The 22,749-nt window shown below is 43.9% G+C and overlaps 3 protein-coding genes, 1 long non-coding RNA gene and 1 other non-coding gene across 9 annotated transcripts in view; 3 read left to right on the plus strand and 2 right to left on the minus strand.

The window, feature by feature from the left end:
* The window catches only part of zgc:172121 (Homocysteine S-methyltransferase), a 7,425-nt gene extending 5,613 nt beyond the window's left edge, over positions 1 to 1,812 (plus strand). Inside the window, 1 exon segment of the mRNA NM_001139790.1 lies at positions 771 to 1,812. Coding sequence (NP_001133262.1) covers positions 771 to 877 — 107 coding nt within the window. The 3' untranslated portion in view covers positions 878 to 1,812.
* The window catches only part of LOC145861120 (uncharacterized), a 50,593-nt gene extending 35,218 nt beyond the window's left edge, over positions 1 to 15,375 (plus strand). Inside the window, exon 2 of the long non-coding RNA XR_014380934.1 lies at positions 14,955 to 15,375. This is a non-coding gene — a long non-coding RNA (uncharacterized LOC145861120). The remainder of the gene's footprint in view (positions 1 to 14,954) is intronic.
* Positions 5,787 to 5,862, minus strand: trnaa-ugc (transfer RNA alanine (anticodon UGC)). Its single transcript has one exon. It is a non-coding gene; the product is annotated as a tRNA-Ala (tRNA).
* On the plus strand, positions 7,119 to 12,301 carry si:ch211-201h21.5 (nuc_hydro_CeIAG domain-containing protein). Its single transcript, XM_014149871.3, has 6 exons — positions 7,119 to 7,272; positions 8,248 to 8,459; positions 8,784 to 8,966; positions 10,560 to 10,671; positions 10,869 to 11,005; positions 11,385 to 12,301. Exons 2-6 carry the CDS (start codon positions 8,277 to 8,279, stop codon positions 11,748 to 11,750), a joined length of 981 nt encoding a protein of 326 aa, XP_014005346.1. The 5' UTR covers positions 7,119 to 7,272; positions 8,248 to 8,276; the 3' UTR covers positions 11,751 to 12,301.
* The window catches only part of tmem131 (transmembrane protein 131), a 168,310-nt gene continuing 160,936 nt past the window's right edge, over positions 15,376 to 22,749 (minus strand). For all 5 annotated transcript variants that reach the window (XM_045697495.2, XM_045697496.2, XM_045697497.2 and 2 more), the window contains 2 exons: positions 19,774 to 19,916; positions 15,376 to 18,917 (listed from right to left, as the gene is read on the minus strand). In XM_045697495.2, the coding sequence (XP_045553451.1) occupies positions 18,654 to 18,917; positions 19,774 to 19,916 (407 nt within the window). In that variant the 3' untranslated portion in view covers positions 15,376 to 18,653. The remainder of the gene's footprint in view (positions 18,918 to 19,773; positions 19,917 to 22,749) is intronic.

Below are 22,749 nucleotides of genomic sequence, written 5' to 3' on the forward strand. Positions count from 1 at the left end.
TAGCCCATGGCAACAGAATTTCACTTAGGGCCCCCAAAAGGCTAGGACCGGCTCTGACTGCTTAGGGCCCCCAAAAGGCTAGGACCGGCTCTGACTGCTTAGGGCCCCCAAAAGGCTAGGGCCGGCTCTGACTGCACGTGTGGGTATGGATAGGGCCCCCAAAAGGCTAGGGCCGGCTCTGACTGCATGTGTGGGTATGGATAGGGCCCCCAAAAGGCTAGGGCCGGCTCTGACTGCATGTGTGGGTATGGATAGGGCCCCCAAAAGGCTAGGGCCGGCTCTGACTGCATGTGTGGGTATGGATAGGGCCCCCAAAAGGCTAGTGCCGGCTCCATGTGTGGGTATGGATAGGGCCCCCAAAAGGCTAGGGCCGGCTCTGACTGCTTAGGGCCCCCAAAAGGCTAGGGCCGGCTCTGACTGCTTAGGGCCCCCAAAAGGCTAGGGCCGGCTCTGACTGCTTAGGGCCCCCAAAAGGCTAGGGCCGGCTAGGGCCGGCTCTGACTGCATGTGTGGGTATGGATAGGGCCCCCAAAAAGGCTAGGGCCGGCTCTGACTGCATGTCTGGGTATGGATAGGGCCCCCAAAAGGCTAGGGCCGGCTCTGACTGCATGTGTGGGTATGGATAGGGCCCCCAAAAAGGCTACGGCCGGCTCTGACTGCATGTGTGGGTATGGATGTGGTTACACAGACCCGCGAGCCACTGATGAGTTCAGATATTTTGTGACCCCTGACCCCCATCCCTGAACTAGGATGTTTTTGTCTTCCAACAGGAGGGTGTTGCCGCATCAGTCCTGCTCACATAGCGGAGCTACGAAGACAGATACATGGAAACATGTCTGGGTCTGACGCTTCACAGCGGGGACAGGGAAGACCTTAAGACAGATACATGGAAACATGTCTTACATGGAAACATGTCTGGGCCTCCGATGCTTCACAGCGGGGACAGGGAAGACCTTAAGACAGATACATGTCTGGGCCTCCGATGCTTCACAGCGGGGACAGGGAAGACCTTAAGACAGATACATGGAAACATGTCTGGGTCTTTGACGCTTCACAGCGGAGACAGGGAATGAGCTCTTATTACTGCAACAGTATGTAATCACACAGTCAGATTATGCAATTAATAACTATTTTAAAATGACACCTTTTGATATGAGTTTATATAAATGATTTATTAACCCTCATACTAGCAACATATGTTAAATAAAGAGCATTTGGATTGTATTTACATCCCTTGACTTTTTTTTAACGTTACAGCTTTATTCTAAAATTGATTTTTTTATAACAATTGATTACTTTTTCCACATTTTGTTGTTACCACCTGAATTTAAAATAGATTAAATTGTCATTCTTTGTTACTGTCCTACACACAATACCACATATCAAAGTGGAATTGTGTATTTAAAAAAAAAATATATATATATATATATATATATATATATATATATATATATATATATATATATATATATATATATATATATATATATATTTAAAAAGCTGAAATGTCTTGAGTCAATAAGTATTCAACCCCTTTGTTATGGGAAGACTAAATATGTTGAGTAATAACAATGTGCTTAACGAGTAGCATAATAAGTTTCATGGACTCTGTGTTCAATAATAATGTTTAACATGATTTGTGAATGACTTCCTCATCTCTGTACCACACACATACAATTATCTGTAAGGTCCCTCAGTGGACCAGTGATTTAACCATAAAGACCAATGAGGTTTTCCAATGCCTTGCAAAGAAGGGCACCTATTGGTAGATGGGTTAAAAAAAATAAAAAAAAGACGCAGACATTGAATATCCCTTTGAGCATGGTGAAGTTATTAATTACACTTTGGATGGTGTATCAATACACCCAGTCACTACAAAGATACAGGAGTCCTTCCTAACTCAGTTGCTGGAGAAGAAGGAAACTTGTTAGGGATTTCACCATGAGGCCAATGGTGACTTTAAAACAGTTGCAGAGTTTAATGGCTGTGATATGAGAACTGAGGATGGATCAACATTGTAATCACTCCACAATACTAAGCCTGTAAAGAATACAAAATATTCCAAAACATGCATCCTGTTTGCAACAAGGCACTACAGTAATACTGCAAAACATGTTGCAAAGCTATTAACTTTTTGTTCAGAATACAACATATTACTGAGCACCACTCTCCACGTTTTCAAGCATATTTGTGGTTGCATCATGTTATGGGTATGCTATGCTTGTAAACTGAGCAAAAAAAGAAACGTCCTCTCACTGTCAACTGCGTTTATTTTCAGCAAACTTAACATGTGTAAATATTTGTATGAACATAACAAGATTCAACAACTGAGACATAAACTGAACAAGTTTCACAGACATGTGACTAACAGAAATTGAATAATGTGTCCCTGAACAAAGGAGGGGTCAAAATCAAAAGTAACAGTCAGTATCTGGTGTGGCCACCAGCTGCATTAAGTACTGCTGTGCATCTCCTCATGGACTGCACCAGATTTGACAGTTCTTTCTGTGAGATGTTACCCCACTCTTCCTGCAAGTTCCCGGACATTTCTGGGGGGGAATGGCCATAGCCCTCCGATCCAACAGGTCCCAGACGTGCTCAATGGGATTGAGATCCGGGCTCTTCGCTGGCCATGGCAGAACACTGACATTCCTGTCTTGCAGGAAATCACACACAGAACGAGCAGTATGGCTGGTGGCATTGTCATGCTGGAGGGTCATGTCAGGATGAGCCTGCAGGAAGGGTACCACATGAGGGAGGAGGATGCCTTCCCTGTAACGCACAGTGTTGAGATTGCCTGCAATAATGACAAGCTCAGTCCGATGATGCTGTAACACACCGCCCCAGACCATGACGGACCCTCCACCTCCAAATCGATCTCGCTCCAGAGTACAGGCCTCGGTGTAACGCTCATTCCTTCGACGATAAACGCGAATCCGACCATCACCCCTGGTGAGACAAAACCGCGACTCGTCAGTGAAGAGCACTTTTTGCCAGTCCTGTCTGGTCCAGCGACGGTGGGTTTTTGCCCATAGACTACTTTGTTTCCATTGATGTCTGGTGAGGACCTGCCTTACAACAGGCCTACAAGCCCTCAGTCCAGCCTCTCTCAGCCTATTGCGGACAGTCTGAGCACTGATGGAGGGATTGTGCGTTCCTGGTGTAACTCGGCCAGTTGTTGTTGCCATCCTGTACCTGTCCCACAGGTGTGATGTTCGGATGTACCGATCCTGTGCAGGTGTTGTTACACGTGGTCTGCCACTGCGAGGACGATCAGCTGTCCGTCCTGTCTCCCTGTACGGACATTGCAATTTATTGCCCTGGCCACATCTCCAGTCCTCATGCCTCCTTGCAGCATGCCTAAGGCACGTTCACACAGATGAGCAGCGACCCTGGGCATCTTTCTCTTGGTGTTTTTCAGAGTCAGTAGAAAGGCCTCTTTAGTGTCCTAAGTTTTCATAACTGTCACTTTAATTGCCTACCGTCTGTAAGCTGTTAGTGTCTTAACGACCGTTCCACAGGTGCATGTTCATTAATTGTTTATGGTTCATTGAACAAGCATGGGAAAGAGTGTCTAAACCCTTTACATTGAAGATCTGTGAAGTTATTTTGATATTTACAAATTATTTTTTAAAGACAGGGTCCTGAAAAAGGGCCGTTTCTTTTTTTTGCTGAGTTTAGTTGTTAAGAACTGAGGAGTTTTTTAGGATTAAAAATAAACAGAATGGAACTAAGCACAGGCAAAATCCTAGAGGAATCCTGGTTCAGTCTGCTTTCCACCAGACACTGGGAGATGAATTCCCCTTTCAGCAGGACAATAACCTAAAACACAAGGCCAAATATACACTGGAGTTGCTTACCAAGACAGTGAATGTTCCTGAGTGGCCGAGTTACAGTTTTGACTTAAATCTGCTTGAAAATCTATTGCAAGACCTGAAAATGGTTGTCTAGCAATGATCAACAAACAATTCGACAGAGCTTGAAGAATTTTGTAAAGAATAATGGACAAATGTTGCACAATCCAGGTGTGGAAAGCTCTTAGAGACTTACCCAGAATGGCTCACAGGTTTAAATCACTGCCAAAGGTGCTTCTACAAAGTATTGACTTAGGGGTGTGAATACTTATGTAATGGGCAAAAAGGAATGGCAACTTATTGGCATTGGGCGAACCATATACACAATCGCAAATACCACTCAAATGGTCAATAGTTCATCAAACTATATTGCAACCGGAACATTACAAATGCCAAGTGTAAGAAACCAAAAATCCCATAGGGGGGCGAGCGCGCTCAACCACAGGATAGGATAAAGTAATCCTTCTAACCCCCCCCCTTAAAAGATTTAGATGCACTATTGTAAAGTGGTTGTTCCACTGGATATCATAAGGTGAATGCACCAATTTGTAAGTCGCTCTGGATAAGAGCGTCTGCTAAATGACGTAAATGTAAATGGTCTCAGTCAGGTCCCAAGGGTGAAATTTTGAAAATTTGTTCAAAATTTTAAAACCTCATAAAAAGTGCATTTTGGACCGTTCTTCAAACAACAACAAAAAACATTTTGGGGTCAATTATACATATGTAGTAACTGTATGGACATACATTTGTCTTATTTTATTGACTTTGTCCATAAGGCCTATGTTTTGTCCATTTGCCATATATGATCATAGGAAGTCGGCTTCCGAACCCAAAAGTCAATGAACAATTGCCAAATGGCATTTATACTGACCAAATGATATATTTCACTATGTTAAGCCCTGAATCAACCTAGATGGTATATTTGTCATGTTTGGTCATAGGAAGTAAGAATTTCTCGTTGATGTTGATTTCAGCATGTCATTTCGTAATGGGAAGTCCTTATGGATATACATTGGCAACGGACACAAGAGATGTCAGTGTCAAGAGTATTACCGCGTCAGCGTAGCGTTGCCTGTGAAGGGACCAAACTTAATCTCCTCAAAGGGAGGCTGGAACCTGTAGAGCCTCCTCCTGGGAGATGGGTAGGAGGCTGGAAACACGTCATATAGCTGTCAAAAAATCAAAGGAGGACCAAGGCACTCTTTACATTTTAGTCATTTAGCAGACGCTCTTATCCAGAGCGCCTTACAGTAGTGAATGCATAAATCAAATCAAATTTATTTATATAGCCCTTCGTACATCAGCTGATATTCTCAAAGTGCTGTACAGAAACCCAGCCTAAAACCCCAAACAGCAAGCAATGCATGTGAAAGAAGCACGGTGGCTAGGAAAAACTCCCTAGGAAAAACTCCCTAGAAAGGCCAAAAACCTAGGAAGAAACCTAGAGAGGAACCAGGCTATGAGGGGTGGCCAGTCCTCTTCTGGCTGTGCAGGGTGGATATTATAACAGAACATGGTCAAGATGTTAAAATGTTAAAATGTTCATAAATGACCAGCATGGTCAAATAATAATAATCATAGTAGTTGTCGAGGGTGCAACAAGCACGTCCGGTGAACAGGTCAGGGTTCCATAGCCGCAGGCAGAACAGTTGAAACTGGAGCAGCAGCACGGCCAGGTGGACTGGGGACAGCAAGGAGTCATCATACCAGGTAGTCCTGAGGCATGGTCCTAGGGCTCAGGTCCTCCGAGAGAAAGACAGAAAGAGGGAAAGAGAGAATTAGAGAGAGCATGTTTAAATACACACAGGACACCGGATAAGACAAGAGAAATACTCCAGATGTAACAGACTGACCCTAGCCCCCTGACACATAAACTACTGCAGCATACATACTGGAGGCTGAGACATTTCATACATTTTTTTTTCTCCGTACTGGTCCCCCGTGGGAATCGAACCCACAACCCTGGCGTTGCAAACACCATGCTCTACCAACTGAGCCACACGGGACCACGTATAATTAACCAAAATGCCTTTATTTGTTTGTATGGCATGTTCAATGGAAACAAAGTTTACAACCTCTGACGCATTTCGGCTGCATGGTCTTCGTCAGCGAGTACAAAGAAATGATAATACAAATGTCCTGTTTTTGAACAGCTTTTTCCAAATCAGCCCTGATTTGAACAGGGGATGGTTACGAAATTTATTGGACAACAAACACCTAGTTGTGAAATACTGTAGATGTGCTATCAACAAAAATTCAACTCAAAGGTAGAAGCATCAGAATGTCTAAAAAAAGTAGTTCTAACCTTGAATATGACTGGGTAATGTGCTAAGAATAAAAGAGCCATCTATTCCATAGTACACTAGAACACAGCAAACAAGGACAACAACGGTCTAAACACAGCTGAGGGCAATAGAGCAAAATGTCCACTAGATGTCAGCAAAGGGACACCTTCTACAGGAAAGGAGAGAAATTAATATCTTCATTTATTTTACTTAACCTTTATTTAACTAGACAAACCAGTCAAGTAGTTAATACAGTATAATGAGCTGTGTTACCTCAGTAGTTAATGAAGCTGGTGTACAAAACAGACCTTGATGTAAGAATGGGAAGCATAGAACTAGCGCACATAGAACAGATCTACCGCTTTTTTTTATACTTACTTTCAATGAGAATGACAGATCTACTGTTTAGCTCACATTTCGGTGTGAATTTGGTATGGGTCACCCAAAAAAGTAACATATTGCATCTTCAAGACTAAAAGCATATTTTTTTGTTTTAATTACTTTTTTACAATATAGCCAATATTTACTCTATGGCTGTAGTAACTAGTTAAAATCCATTCGCATACGTCGTTTCACGGACAGTCTATATCCCAGGTGCATCCTAGGTTAACTATATATAAATTGGAGATTTCCTAGGTTAACTAAAAATAAATTGGAGATTTCCTAGGTTAACTATAAATAAATTGGAGATTTCCTAGGTTAACTATATATAAATTGGAGATTTCCTAGGTTAACTATATATAAATTGGAGATTTCCGAATTCCTAGTGGTTTTGAACGCGTCATAAAAGGCATAACTTTACTCAACATAAAGGTATGGCTTCTTGACTTGTACATTTATTTCGTTTTTTTTTTCTTCTAGGTAAATTGTCATCACGTATTGACAAAAACACTCACATATCAGAGTAAGTAGATTCACATGCAGGACGTCGTATGTTTTCTACTGCCACGTTCAAAATGCTTGTCTGAATTAAGAAACTCTGTCATTTCTGACTTGGTACCACCTGGTTGTAAAATCAGATAAAGCGGCACGTGTAAACATACAACCCGTTAGCAGGAAGTAGTTGTTATTCCACTAAAGTCTGATCTGCACAACACGAAGCAGTCAGTGGTCGTTCAATTCAAATATTATTGGTAAGTCTTGGAATTAGAATGACTGTAATTCTTATCAAGTTTCTGTAGTATGTATGTGATATATACCAGTATCTGTGTGCTGGAGATGACTTGTCTTGTCGCTAATGGAGATCTAGATATACAGTTACCAAACTGAACATCTGAGTTAGATGACCGTTCAAAACGACTTTTCCAAGTCCGTGGAGCTCGATTATTATTATGTTATTTGTTTGTTGGTGTATTTTTATACGGTTTCCAGTTGTCTTGAAATACTCAGGTGGGTTCAAAGTTCAGTTATTTTGACAACAGCATAATGCCCAAGAAACTCTGATTAAAACTCCCGTTAGACGGCGTTATAGTGTCAAAATACGTTCGTTATTCATCCAAATATGGATTTTCACCGAATAACCGTCTTCATTTACTCTCGTTATGTACTTCCAAAAACATTTACAAGCCTTTTGTTTTGCACTTCCAATGTATTGAGCTCTTATAGACTTCTGACCTGTGCGTGGCAGTAATGAGGGGTAAAGTAGAGAAGTACATACCGGCCGTAACGGGATTAAATGAAGATAGTTGTTCAGCTAAACTCCAGATGTTTGTGAATAACAAATGCATTTATACATTATAACAGAGCTATCTAACGGAGTCCGAGCGTCCTGGGCGTTAAGAGGGATTCACACGTCCAGAGAAATGCTTACAGGTTCTTTCTCGACAAAGCAAAAACAACAGGAAATAAGAAAATATAACAATAGGAAGATAAAGTAAATGGCTCAGTAGAATAGAATAAACATTTTAGCATCAGTATAATAATAATACAGAAAATGGGGATTAGGGGTTTTAAAATTGTGAAGTATTTTACAATTTAATGTTCTATATGTGACATTGATAACGCACATCTACAATACTCTTCCTGTTCTCCCTAAATATAATTTAAACTCCAAAGACAAGGCTTTTTTAAAACTTTTTTTTTTTTTTACAAATGTTCCCCCTGCACAGTTGATCTGCGTTTCCACACCACTGCCACCATGTCCCAAAAGCTGGTGATAATAGACACAGATGCAGGTATAGATGACGCCCAGGCGATAATGATGGCCCTGGCCGCTCCAAGCCTGCAGATCCTGGGGATAACGTGCTGCTTCGGTAATACGGACGTGGACAACGTCTGTCAGAATGTGCTGCTGGTGCTGTCGGTCTGTGAACGGACACAGGTAGGAACCCAGCCTCAAGAGGAGCTTCCTTTGTTCTCTCTCTCTCTCCAAGTGTCTGTTTTTGCTTTTCTATTTTCTTTATGAGGATACGTCGGGGGGGGGGGTGGCAGTGTAGCCTAGTGGTTAGAGCGTTGAGCTAGTAACCGAAAGGTTGCAAGTTCGAATCCCCGAGCTGACAAGGTACAAAATCTGTCATTCTGCCCCTGAACAAGGCAGTTAACCCACTGTTCCCCAGTAGGCCGTCATTATAAAATAAGAATTTGTTCTTAACTGACTTGCCTAGTTAAAATAAAGGTAAAAAATATGGCTGTATGTTTCTCATAGATCCCAGTGTTCCAGGGTGCTGCTGGTCCTCTGGTGGGGGCCACCAAGGCTTTCAGCGACCACTTTGGGACAGACGGGCTGGGAGATGTACTGGAGGATAGAGACCCAAAGTGGAAGGAGAAGCTCCAGACAGAACATGCTGTTAATGCCATGATCAGACTGGTGGCTGACCACCCTAAACAGGTACTGTAGGATCCCTATCTGACCACCCTAACAGGTACTGTAGGCTCCCCATCTGACCACCCTAACAGGTACTGTAGTCTCCCCATCTGGTACTGTAGTCTCCCCATCTGACCACCCTAACAGGTACTGTAGTCTCCCCATCTGACCACCCTAACAGGTACTGTAGTCTCCCCATCTGACCACCCCCTAACAGGTACTGTAGTCTCCCCATCTGACCACCCCCTAACAGGTACTGTAGTCTCCCTATCTGACCACCCTAACAGGTACTGTAGGCTCCCCATCTGACCACCCTAACAGGTACTGTAGGCTCCCCATCTGACCACCCTAAACAGGTACTGTAGTCTCCCCATCTGACCACCCCCTAACAGGTACTGTAGTCTCCCCATCTCACCACCCTAACAGGTACTGTAGTCTCCCCATCTGACCACCCCCTAACAGGTACTGTAGTCTCCCCATCTGACCACCCCCTAACAGGTACTGTAGTCTCCCCATCTGACCACCCTAACAGGTACTGTAGTCTCCCCATCTGACCACCCTAACAGGTACTGTAGTCTCCCCATCTGACCACCCTAACAGGTACTGTAGTCTCCCCATCTGACCACCCTAACAGGTACTGTAGTCTCCCCATCTGACCACCCTAACAGGTACTGTAGTCTCCCCATCTGACCACCCTAACAGGTACTGTAGTCTCCCCATCTGACCACCCTAACAGGTACTGTAGTCTCCCTATCTGACCACCCTAACAGGTACTGTAGGCTCCCCATCTGACCACCCTAACAGGTACTGTAGTCTCCCCATCTGGTACTGTAGTCTCCCCATCTGAGCACCCTAACAGGTACTGTAGTCTCCCCATCTGACCACCCCCTAACAGGTACTGTAGTCTCCCTATCTGACCACCCCCTAACAGGTACTGTAGTCTCCCTATCTGACCACCCTAACAGGTACTGTAGACTCCCCATCTGACCACCCCCTAACAGGTACTGTAGTCTCCCCATCTGACCACCCTAACAGGTACTGTAGACTCCCCATCTGACCACCCTAACAGGTACTGTAGTCTCCCCATCTGACCACCCTAACAGGTACTGTAGGCTCCCCATCTGACCACCCTAAACAGGTACTGTAGTCTCCCCATCTGACCACCCTAACAGGTACTGTAGTCTCCCCATCTGACCACCCCCTAACAGGTACTGTAGGCTCCCCATCTGACCACCCCCTAACAGGTACTGTAGGCTCCCCATCTGACCACCCCCTAACAGGTACTGTAGTCTCCCCATCTGACCACCCTAACAGGTACTGTAGTCTCCCCATCTGACCACCCTAACAGGTACTGTAGTCTCCCCATCTGACCACCCTAACAGGTACTGTAGTCTCCCTATCTGACCACCCCCTAACAGGTACTGTAGTCTCCCTATCTGACCACCCTAACAGATACTGTAGGCTCCCCATCTGGGGTGAGTTTCCCATAACTATTCAAACACAAAGATAATGTTTATCAATAGTGGACGAATGATGATCATAGTTTTAAGTCGCTAAGTTATAATAATGCGTGGAATGTGACCATTTCAAGCCTTCCTGTTCCTCTTCCCTTGACAGGTGTCCTTGGTGGCTCTTGGACCCCTCACCAACCTGGCTCTAGCCATCAGACTGGACCCTTCTTTCCAGCAGAACCTGAAGGAGCTCATCGTTATGGGAGGCAACATGGAGGGTAACGTCACAATCAATCAATCATAGACAATAAGGTTGTTTCCATCTGCATCCCAAATTACATCTTATTCTCTACATAATGCGCTCCTTTCTAACAGGGACCATAGGCTCTGGTCTAAAGTAGTGCACTCTGTAGGGAATAGGGTGCCATTTTGGGACTTAAAAAAAAACTATTTTGACCAGTATTTTTCCTTCCAGGTAAGGGAAATGTATCTTTATGTGGAGAGTTTAACTTTGTGATGGATCCTGAATCTGCCTTCATCGTCCTGGAGGAGTACCTCTGTCCTACACGCATAGCATCATGGGAATATTGCTGTAGGAATAAACTGGAATGGGTAAAGGAGTTAGGTTCAACCTTCAAATGGCTTTTATTACTTTATCTATATATACTGGACACTAAATTATTACTAATATAACCATTTAGAATAGCATTAACTTGCATTCACTCCTATAACCCCACCTAATAAATGATGTGAACGGGAACACAATCATTATTAATAAAATAGTTTTGTATTTCATTGATTACTCACAGCTTGCACTTCCTAGTTGCTAAGGAATGCCCCCTTTCCATGTACACAGCTTAACTAAGGTCTGCCCGACCTCAACAGGACTTAAAATAAATACAAAAATATACCTCTTTTAGTTTGATTCACCAGTGTATTTTAGTTTCTGATTTATCGTGTGTGTGTGTAACTGTGTTTTTTCATTGGCCAGGAATTCTTTGAAAAACTGATTAACGAGGACACGCCCGCTGGTCGCTTCATGAAGATGGTCACGTCCAAGTGTTGGGGTTATTCCAAAGAGGCCATGCTGAGTAAGAGGGATGTGTACTTTGGGCCTGGCTTCGTCTCCTACGACGCTTACGCAGTGGCGGCGTGTATAGACGTCTCTGTGGTGACAGAGAGTATAGATTGCGCTGTCAGGGTGGAACTACAGGGGGAGCTATGCAGAGGGATGATGGTTCTGGATCAGAGGAACATATTAAAGAAAAAACACAGTGTTTCTGTCATGAAGACCTGTGATCTGACCAAGTTCAGGCAGTTACTCATGGCTTCCCTTAGACAACCCTGTAGGAAGTAGGCAATGAGACGGACCAACCCGATGTCAGCCATGCGTTGTTGATCACCTGCTAGGGGATGACAGAGGAATAAGCTGCAAGCAGCAATGAACGGGGTTCACAGGATGACAGAAAGGAGACTAGATCAGTTATTGCTTGCTTTGTTATCCATCTGCCAAAAATAATGTAAGCATGAATGAGGGATACAAAGTATATTGAAAGTAGGTGCTTCCACACAGGTGTGGTACCTGAGTTAATTAACGTCCCATCATGCTTATGTGAAAAAAGGAAGCCAGTGGCCCCTCCCCTCTGACCTTCTTCAATGGGTTTTGAGAAGGAGAGAGGATACAATTGAGATTCTCTAGGTCAAATGGGACGGCGGATATGAGGGTTTAACCTCTTGGGGCTAGGTGGGACGCTAGCGTGCCACCCGTGGTGCACTCCATCAACAGCAGGTGCATTTCAAGAGCGGCAAATTTGAATCCAAATAAATGTCAAAATTCAAATTTTTCAAAAATACAACTATTTTACACCATTTGAAAGATAAACATCTCCTTAACCTGTTGGGTCTAGGGGGCAGCATTTGCACGTCTGGATAAAAAAAATGTACCCGATTTAATCTGGTTACTAATCCTACCCAGTAACTAGAATATGCATATACTTATTATATATGGATAGAAAACACTCTAAAGTTTCCAAAACTGTTTGAATGGTGTCTGTGAGTATAACAGAACTCATTTGGCAGGCAAAACCCTGAGACATTTTCTGACAGGAAGTGGATACCTGATGTGTTGTATTGACTTTAAACCTCTCCTATTGCTTCCACTAGATGTCACCAGCCTTTACAAAGTGTTTTGAGTCTTCTGGAGGGAGATCTGACCGAACAAGAGCCATGGAACGGTGATGTCCCATTAGACACCTGGCGCGCTACTTCATGTTGGGTACCCTCGTTCCAATACGTTATAAAAGGCTATGCATTCGTCCACCTTGAATATTATTCATGTTCTGGTTAAAAAAGGCCCTAATGATTTATGCTATACAACGTTTGACATGTTTGAACGAACGGAAATATATTTTTTCCCCTCGTTCATGACGAGAAGTCCGGCTGGCTTACATCATGTGCTAACGAGACGGAGATTTTTGGACATAAATGATGAGCTTTTTTGAACAAAACTACATTCGTTATGGACCTGTGATACCTGGAAGTGACATCTGATGAAGAGAATCAAAGGTAATGGATTATTTACATAGTATTTTCGATTTTAGATCTCCCCAACATGACGTCTAGTCTGTATCGCAACGCGTATTTTTCTGGGCACAGTGCTCAGATTATTGCAAAGTGTGATTTCCCAGTAAGGTTATTTTTAAATCTGGCAAGTTGATTGCGTTCAAAAGATGTAAATCTATAATTCTTTAAATGACAATATAATATTTTACCAATGTTTTCTAATTTTAATTATTTAATTTCTGACGCTGACTTGACTGCCGGTTATTGGAGGGAAACGATTTCCTCAACATCAATGCCATAGTAAAACGCTGTTTTTGTATATAAATATGAACTTGATAGAACTAAAAATGCATGCATTGTCTAACATAATGTCCTAGGAGTGTCATCTGATGGAGATTGTAAAAGGTTAGTGTATCATTTTAGCTGGTTTTATGGTTTTGGTGACCCTGTCTTTGACTTGACAAAACATTACACACAACTCTTGTAAATGTACTGTCCTAACATACTCTAAATTTATGCTTTCGCCGTAAAACCTTTTTGAAATCGTAAAACGTGGTTAGATTAAGGAGATGTTTATCTTTCAAATGGTGTAACATAGTTGTATTTTTGAAAAATTTGAATTTTGACATTTATTTGGATTCAAATTTGCCGCTCTTGAAATGCACCTGCTGTTGATGGAGTGCACCACAGGTGGCACGCTAGCGTCCCACCTAGCCCCAAGAGGTTAATCTAACCACGTTTTACGATTTCAAAAAGGTTTTACGGCGAAAGCATAAATTTTGAGTATGTTAGGACAGTACATTTACAAGAGTTGTGTGTAATGTTTTGTCAAGTCAAAGACAGGGTCACCAAAACCATAAAACCAGCTAAAATGATGCACTAACCTTTTACAATCTCCATCAGATGACACTCCTAGGACATTATGTTAGACAATGCATGCATTTTTAGTTCTATCAAGTTCATATTTATATCCAAAAACAGCGTTTTACTATGGCATTGATGTTGAGGAAATCGTTTCCCTCCAATAACCGGCAGTCAAGTCAGCGTCACAAATTAAATAATTAAAATTAGAAAACATTGGTAAAATATTATATTGTCATTTAAAGAATTATAGATTTACATCTCTTGAACGCAATCAACTTGCCAGATTTAAAAATAACCTTACTGGGAAATCACACTTTGCAATAATCTGAGCACTGCGCCCAGAAAAATACGCGTTGCGATACAGACTAGACGTCATGTTGGGGAGATCTAAAATCGAAAATACTATGTAAATAATCCATTACCTTTGATTCTCTTCATCAGATGTCACTTCCAGGTATCACAGGTCCATAACGAATGTAGTTTTGTTCAAAAAAGCTCATCATTTATGTCCAAAAATCTCCGTCTCGTTAGCACATGATGTAAGCCAGCCGGACTTCTCGTCATGAACGAGGGGAAAAAATATATTTCCGTTCGTTCAAACATGTCAAACGTTGTATAGCATAAATCATTAGGGCCTTTTTTAACCAGAACATGAATAATATTCAAGGTGGACGAATGCATACTCTTTTATAACGTATTGGAACGAGGGTACCCAACATGAACTCGCGCGCCAGGTGTCTAATGGGACATCATCGTTCCATGGCTCTTGTTCGGTCAGATCTCCCTCCAGAAGACTCAAAACACTTTGTAAAGGCTGGTGACATCTAGTGGAAGCAATAGGAAGTGCCAAAATATTCCTAAGCCCCTGTGTTTTTCAATGGGATAGGTTTAAAGTCAATACAACACATCAGGTATCCACTTCCTGTCAGAAAATGTCTCAGGGTTTTGCCTGCCAAATGAGTTCTGTTATACTCACAGACACCATTCAAACAGTTTTAGAAACTTTAGAGTGTTTTCTATCCATATATAATAAGTATATGCATATTCTAGTTACTGGGTAGGATTAGTAACCAGATGAAATCGGGTACATTTTTTTTTATCCAGACGTGCAAATGCTGCCCCCTAGACCCAACAGGTTAAGTGAGACTGTTCATAACAGCGCCACCTACCGGCCATTCCGTGCCACTTATTTTGACACAGTTACTCATGGCCTCTGGTAACTTTTTTTTTTACAAATTTGGTACACAGAAACTAATCTACGCAGGAGTTGCTTGACAGTGTCATGGAAACAAATAAATAAATCAGATATGTTTCACATCTTCAATGTAAACCCATAATGACAGCCTATGTTGTGTGGTCAGAGACGGCAATCCCACAGCCCAAGTTTGTGTTGGTCCATCTTGTCTTTAAGTATCTTCTCACAGCCTCTAGGGTGGAGTGGGCAGACTGGCCCAGAGTCTGAGAGAGACTTATCGTACCTGTTGTAACTAACACAACACTCAGGGCCTTATTTTCACATCTGATTTGTACTGTTCAATAAATGCATTTTAAATGAGTTCAGTCTACCTTTTATTTCAATTTGGTGACAGAAATGTACAGTATTAACCCTTAAAGGGGACACTTCAGGCCCTGACTCAGCTTCCCCAGTCTGATGAACTCATGGGTATCATTTTTACGTCCCTCTATGAAGGAAGTTATAGGTCGTTTTGTGAACCAATGATAACTAGCGTTAGCGCAACGACTGGAAGTCTATGACATCTGTTAGCAGATGGACTAGACTCAGTGGCGGTTCTAGACCATTTCAACTGGTGGGGGGGGCCAAGCTGGGGCCAGTTACATTAGACGTTATTGTTGTCATATCGTTTTCTTCACTGCCATTAGCAGGTAAAAGACCCATGTTCATAATCACTAGTGTCCCGCGTTGCCACTGTCTAATAACGGATGTAAAAAAAAAGAACGATAGCAAAAATTAGTTATGTAAAAATTATTTCATACTCCACATTTAGGGGGTCCAAAATTGTTGTCACAGGGGCACTGGGCCCCCCCAGAACCGCTAGTGAATAGACTTGGCGCTAGTTGGAAACTTCCTTCAAACTGCATGCAGACAAATGGCCACAGTGAAGATACAGAAGTATTCCTTTAACTTAACCAAATCCAACAAGGTTTTTTTTGTTATTTTATTTTTCAGTAGAACTCATTTTTTTAAAGACATAACCTTCAATGATGAGTGGACTGTAAACGAAGCCGATCCAAACGGTTCAATAGGACTGCATTCAAAGGGATGTCCTCTGTTCTGAATGAAACCACATTTCAAATCAGCCAAGAAAATAATGAAGAAAACTAGTCTGGTCCTAGACATGTTCTAGTCAAACAAAGAGCAGCATGATGGCACAAACACACTGGTATCCAGGCTAGAAAACAAAACACACTGGTATCCGGGCTAGAAAACAAAACACACTGGTATCCGGGCTAGAAAACAAAACACACTGGTATCCGGGCTAGAAAACAAAACACACTGGTATCCGGGCTAGAAAACAAAACACACTGGTATCCGGGCTAGAAAACAAAACACACTGGTATCCGGGCTAGAAAACAAAACACACTGGTATCCGGGCTAGAAAACAAAACACACTGGTATCCGGGCTAGAAAACAAAACACACTGGTATCCGGGCTAGAAAACAAAACACACTGGTATCCAGGCTAGAAAACAGATCGTGCATTCTGCAAATATTCACGTTCCACATTTTGTTTTTATTCCAAAAATGGATTTAAATGTTTTCATCAATCTGCACACAATACCCCATCATGACAAAATGAAAACAGTTTTTTAGACATTTTTGCAAATGAATAAAAACAGAAATACCTTATTTACATAAGTATTCAAACCCTTTGCTATGAGACTCGAAATTGAGCTCAGGTGCATCCTGTTTCCATTGATCATCCTTGAGATGTTTCTACAACTTGATTGGAGTCCACCTGTGGTCAATTCAATGTTTGGACATGATTTTAAAAAGGCACACACCTGACAGTGCATGTCAGAGCAACAACCAAGCCGTGAGGTCGAAGGAACTGTCGTTGAGCTCCAAGACAGGATTGTGTCGAGGCACAGATCTGGGGAAGGGTACCAAGAAGTTAATGCAGCATTGAAGGTCCCCAAGAACACAGTGGCCTCCATCATTCTTAGATAGAAGAAGTTTTGGAACCAAACTGAGCAATCAGGGAGGTGACCAAGAACCCAATTGTCACTCTGACAGAGCTCTAGAGTTCCTCTGTGGAAATGGGAGAACCTTCCAGAAGGACAACCATCTCTGCAGCACTCTATCAATCAGGCTTGGAGTTTGCCAAAAGGCACCTAAAGGACTCTCAGACCATGATAAACAAAATTGAACTCTTTGGCCTGAATGCCAAGCGTCACATCTGGAGGAAACCTGGCACCATCCCTACGGTGAAGCATGGTGGTGGCAGCATCATGCTGTGGGGATGTTTTTCAGCGGCAGGGACTGGGGGACTAGTCAGGATCGAGGGAAAGATGAACGGAGCAAAGTACAGAGAGATCCTTGATGAAAACCTGCTCCAGAGCGCTCAGGACCTCAGACTGGGGTGAAGGTTCACCTTCCAACAGGACAACAACCCTAAGCACACAGCCAAGACAATGCAGGAGTGGCTTTGAGACAAGTCTCTGAATGTCCTTGAGTGGCCCAGCCAGAGCCCGGACTTGAACATCTCTGGAGAGACCTGAAAATAGCTGTGCAGCGACGCTCCCCATCCAACCTGACAGAGCTTGAGAGGATCTGCAGAGAAGAATGGGAGAGACTCTCCAAATACAGGTGTGCCAAGCTTGTAGCGTCATACCCAAGAAGACTCGAGGCTGTAATCGCTGCCAAAGGTGCTTCAACAAAGTACTTTTATTATAAATTAGCTTTGTCATTATGGGGTATTGTGATGTCATTATGGGGTATTGTGATGTCATTATGGGGTATTGTGATGTCATTATGGGGTATTGTGATGTCATTATGGGGTATTGTGTGAAGATTGAGGGAAAAACATCTATTTAATCAATTTTAGAATAAGGTTGTAATGTAAACAAAATGTGGAAAAAGTCAAGGGGTCTGAATACTTTCCAAATGCACCGTATCTGTCTGCTACACACAACGTGCTTACTTCAACAGTGTAAACACTGCACCATACAGCAGTACTGAGCTACATACCAGACCAACACAACAATGCAGCATTACCTAGCTCTGGTCCAGGCTGTTACAGCGACCTGGACCAGAGCTAGTGAACAACAAATCTGAAAAGACATCCCTGGCCTGTGTCGGTAAAAACATTCCATCCATCCTTTCCTCTTGTTTAAATTTAGAGATGTTCCTAAAATGAATCTGAATCAAGACTGTATTTCTCCCCCCCCCCCCCCCCCCCCGATTAAAAAGCATGTAACTGCTGTGAAATAAATGCTAAGGAGATTTTTTGGGGGTTTGTGTTACAAAGTGCTGAGGTTACCAAATTACATTTAAACCCTTTTCCAGACGGGACTCGTCGATAAAATTATTTTGTTTAACAACCGATACCATAGTACCTTTCTGATTTAGACCAGAATACGTCCTTGAGATCTGTTCACGTAACATAAGTTGACTTAAAATAATCCATTTACATGATAATTCAGTTAAGAGTATGGATCTGTTAGCCTGAGTTCCAGCCTGTTTGTGTTACGCCAACTCTTTGGTAATAATTTTCATGCCATGTCGTCATGTTTGGCTTGATAAAGACAGTATTGGAGTTGGCACGAGCTGAAACCGGTTTGGGACCAGGCTAAGAGTGAGTGCTTGTTACTCCTCAGTGGCTGGACCAGGGCTCTGAGCCATGTCTGCCGACGTTGGACCTCCAAGGGTTGTAGGAACGGCTCATCTCAGTAAGGGCAGCGGGACGGGCCGGTTCCGGTGCCAGGCCCGGGGTGCGGATGCCGCTGGGTAAGTCTGGGAGGGTAGAGCTGGTGGTAGGAGTGAAGGAGTGTAGTGCAGTGTCTCCACTAGTGGACCAGATGGAGTTGCCAAAGGGAGTGGTGGTAGACCAAGGGTTCCTGCTGTTACCCAGGACGGACTGGAGAAACAGAGGAAATAATTTGTTTTACGTCTTCAAAATATCCGACCTGTATAAAACTAGTCCTCTACTTCTGTCCAGAGCACAACAAGGCTAATAATATCAAGCTTTTACTACTGGCGGACTGGAAAATGAATTGGAAGTTACCAGAAATACTAAATATCATGAATAGATTTGTAGCAGTGGACCAGGGCTTCCTGTTGTTACCCAGGTGAAGAGAGGTTAATAACTAGGTTTATCATTTAGTATTAACAGATCTGGAAAGATTTTAATACCAGGTGAAAATAGAGGGCCTGTCTGGACAATACATCGTTGACTTCTTTCACTCCGTGAATCAAGTGGACAAACAGAACTTTGAAATCGGCTAGCGATACCCACTTTAATAAGAATGTACCTCGGAGTGTTAAGAAGGTACTGTGAGGTGGTCTGACCACAGTGGTATATATGTTAAAGTGAGGGGGTCTGACCACAGTGGTATATATGTTAAGAAGGTACTGTGAGGGGGTCTGACCACAGTGGTATATATGTTAAGGTGAGGTGGTCTGACCACAGTGGTATGTATGTTAAGGTGGTACTGTGAGGGGGTCTGACCACAGTGGTATATATGTTAAGAAGGTACTGTGAGGTGGTCTGACCACAGTGGTATATATGTTCAGATGGTACTGTGAGGTGGTCTGACCACAGTGGTATATATGTTAAGGTGGTACTGTGAGGTGGTCTGACCACAGTGGTATATATGTTCAGATGGTACTGTGAGGTGGTCTGACCACAGTGGTATATATGTTAAGAAGGTACTGTGAGGTGGTCTGACCACAGTGGTATATATGTTCAGATGGTACTGTGAAGGGGGTCTTACTGAGGTGGGGACAGCGGAGGAGCTGCTGAGCCAGGAGTGCAGGGGGCTGCTGGGGACGTCCCAGATAGACGTGGATGCAGAGCTCAACTCAGACCAGGTCTGCTGAGGCTCAGATGTCTTCGGGAAGGACATCCCAGTGAAGACTGGAAAACGAACAGAAACACCTTTAAAATAAGCTAAATATTATGTGGATTGATCCACGACAGTCTGGATCACTACAGTCTAATGTGAAATCCCCTAAATAAGCCAACACTTCACCCATTACACCACCATAAAGCCCCTAGCTGGAGACAACATTACACCACCATAAAGCCCCTAGCTGGAGACGACATTACACCACCATAAAGCCCCTAGCCGGAGACGACATTACACCACCATAAAGCCCCTAGCTGGAGACGACATTACACCACCATAAAGCCCCTAGCTGGAGACGACATTACACCACCATAAAGCCCCTAGCTGGAGACGACATTACACCACCATAAAGCCCCTAGCTGGAGACGACATTACACCACCATAAAGCCCCTAGCTGGAGACGACATTACACCACCATAAAGCCCCTAGCTGGAGACGACATTACACCACCATAAAGCCCCTAGCCGGAGACGACATTACACCACCATAAAGCCCCTAGCCGGAGGAGACATTACACCACCATAAAGCCCCTAGCCGGAGACGACATTACACCACCATAAAGCCCCTAGCCGGAGACGACATTACACCACCATAAAGCCCCTAGCCGGAGACGACATTACACCACCATAAAGCCCCTAGCCGGAGACGACATTACACCACCATAAAGCCCCTAGCCGGAGACGACATTACACCACCATAAAGCCCCTAGCCGGAGACGACATTACACCACCATAAAGCCCCTAGCCGGAGACGACATTACACCACCATAAAGCCCCTAGCCGGAGACGACATTACACCACCATAAAGCCCCTAGCCGGAGACGACATTACACCACCATAAAGCCCCTAGCCGGAGACGACATTACACCACCATAAAGCCCCTAGCCGGAGACGACATTACACCACCATAAAGCCCCTAGCCGGAGACGACATTACACCACCATAAAGCCCCTAGCTGGAGACGACATTACACCACCATAAAGCCCCTAGCTGGAGACGACATTACACCACCATAAAGCCCCTAGCTGGAGACGACATTACACCACCATAAAGCCCCTAGCTGGAGACGACATTACACCACCATAAAGCCCCTAGCTGGAGACGACATTACACCACCATAAAGCCCCTAGCTGGAGACGACATTACACCACCATAAAGCCCCTAGCTGGAGACGACATTACACCACCATAAAGCCCCTAGCTGGAGACGACATTACACCACCATAAAGCCCCTAGCTGGAGACGACATTACACCACCATAAAGCCCCTAGCTGGAGACGACATTACACCACCATAAAGCCCCTAGCTGGAGACGACATTACACCACCATAAAGCCCCTAGCTGGAGACGACATTACACCACCATAAAGCCCCTAGCTGGAGACGACATTACACCACCATAAAGCCCCTAGCTGGAGACGACATTACACCACCATAAAGCCCCTAGCTGGAGACGACATTACACCACCATAAAGCCCCTAGCTGGAGACGACATTACACCACCATAAAGCCCCTAGCTGGAGACGACATTACACCACCATAAAGCCCCTAGCTGGAGACGACATTACACCACCATAAAGCCCCTAGCTGGAGACGACATTACACCACCATAAAGCCCCTAGCTGGAGACGACATTACACCACCATAAAGCCCCTAGCTGGAGACGACATTACACCACCATAAAGACCCTAGCTGGAGACGACATTACACCACCATAAAGCCCCTAGCTGGAGACATTACACCACCATAAAGCCCCTAGCTGGAGACGACATTACACCACCATAAAGCCCCTAGCTGGAGACGACATTACACCACCATAAAGCCCCTAGCTGGAGGAGACATTACACCACCATAAAGCCCCTAGCTGGAGACATTACACCACCATAAAGCCCCTAGCTGGAGACGACATTACACCACCATAAAGCCCCTAGCTGGAGACGACATTACACCACCATAAAGCCCCTAGCTGGAGACGACATTACACCACCATAAAGCCCCTAGCTGGAGACGACATTACACCACCATAAAGCCCCTAGCTGGAGACGACATTACACCACCATAAAGCCCCTAGCTGGAGACGACATTACACCACCATAAAGCCCCTAGCTGGAGACAACATTACACCACCTTAAAGCCCCTAGCTGGAGACATTACACCACCATAAAGCCCCTAGCTGGAGACGACATTACACCACCATAAAGCCCCTAGCTGGAGACGACATTACACCACCATAAAGCCCCTAGCTGGAGACATTACACCACCATAAAGCCCTTAGCTGGAGACATTACACCACCATAAAGCCCCTAGCTGGAGACGACATTACACCACCATAAAGCCCCTAGCTGGAGACATTACACCACCATAAAGCCCCTAGCTGGAGACAACATTACACCACCATAAAGCCCCTAGCTGGAGACATTACACCACCATAAAGCCCCTAGCTGGAGACGACATTACACCACCATAAAGCCCCTAGCTGGAGACGACATTACACCACCATAAAGCCCCTAGCTGGAGACATTACACCACCATAAAGCCCTTAGCTGGAGACATTACACCACCATAAAGCCCCTAGCTGGAGACGACATTACACCACCATAAAGCCCCTAGCTGGAGACATTACACCACCATAAAGCCCCTAGCTGGAGACAACATTACACCACCATAAAGCCCCTAGCTGGAGACATTACACCACCATAAAGCCCCTAGCTGGAGACATTACACCACCATAAAGCCCCTAGCTGGAGACATTACAACACCATAAAGCCCCTAGCTGGAGACGACATTACACCACCATAAAGCCCCTAGCCGGAGACGACATTACACCACCATAAAGCCCCTAGC

The sequence above is a fragment of the Salmo salar genome, chromosome 16 (assembly GCF_965601325.2).
Source record: "Salmo salar chromosome 16, fSalSal1, whole genome shotgun sequence".
NCBI classification, from domain to species: Eukaryota; Metazoa; Chordata; class Actinopteri; order Salmoniformes; family Salmonidae; genus Salmo; species Salmo salar.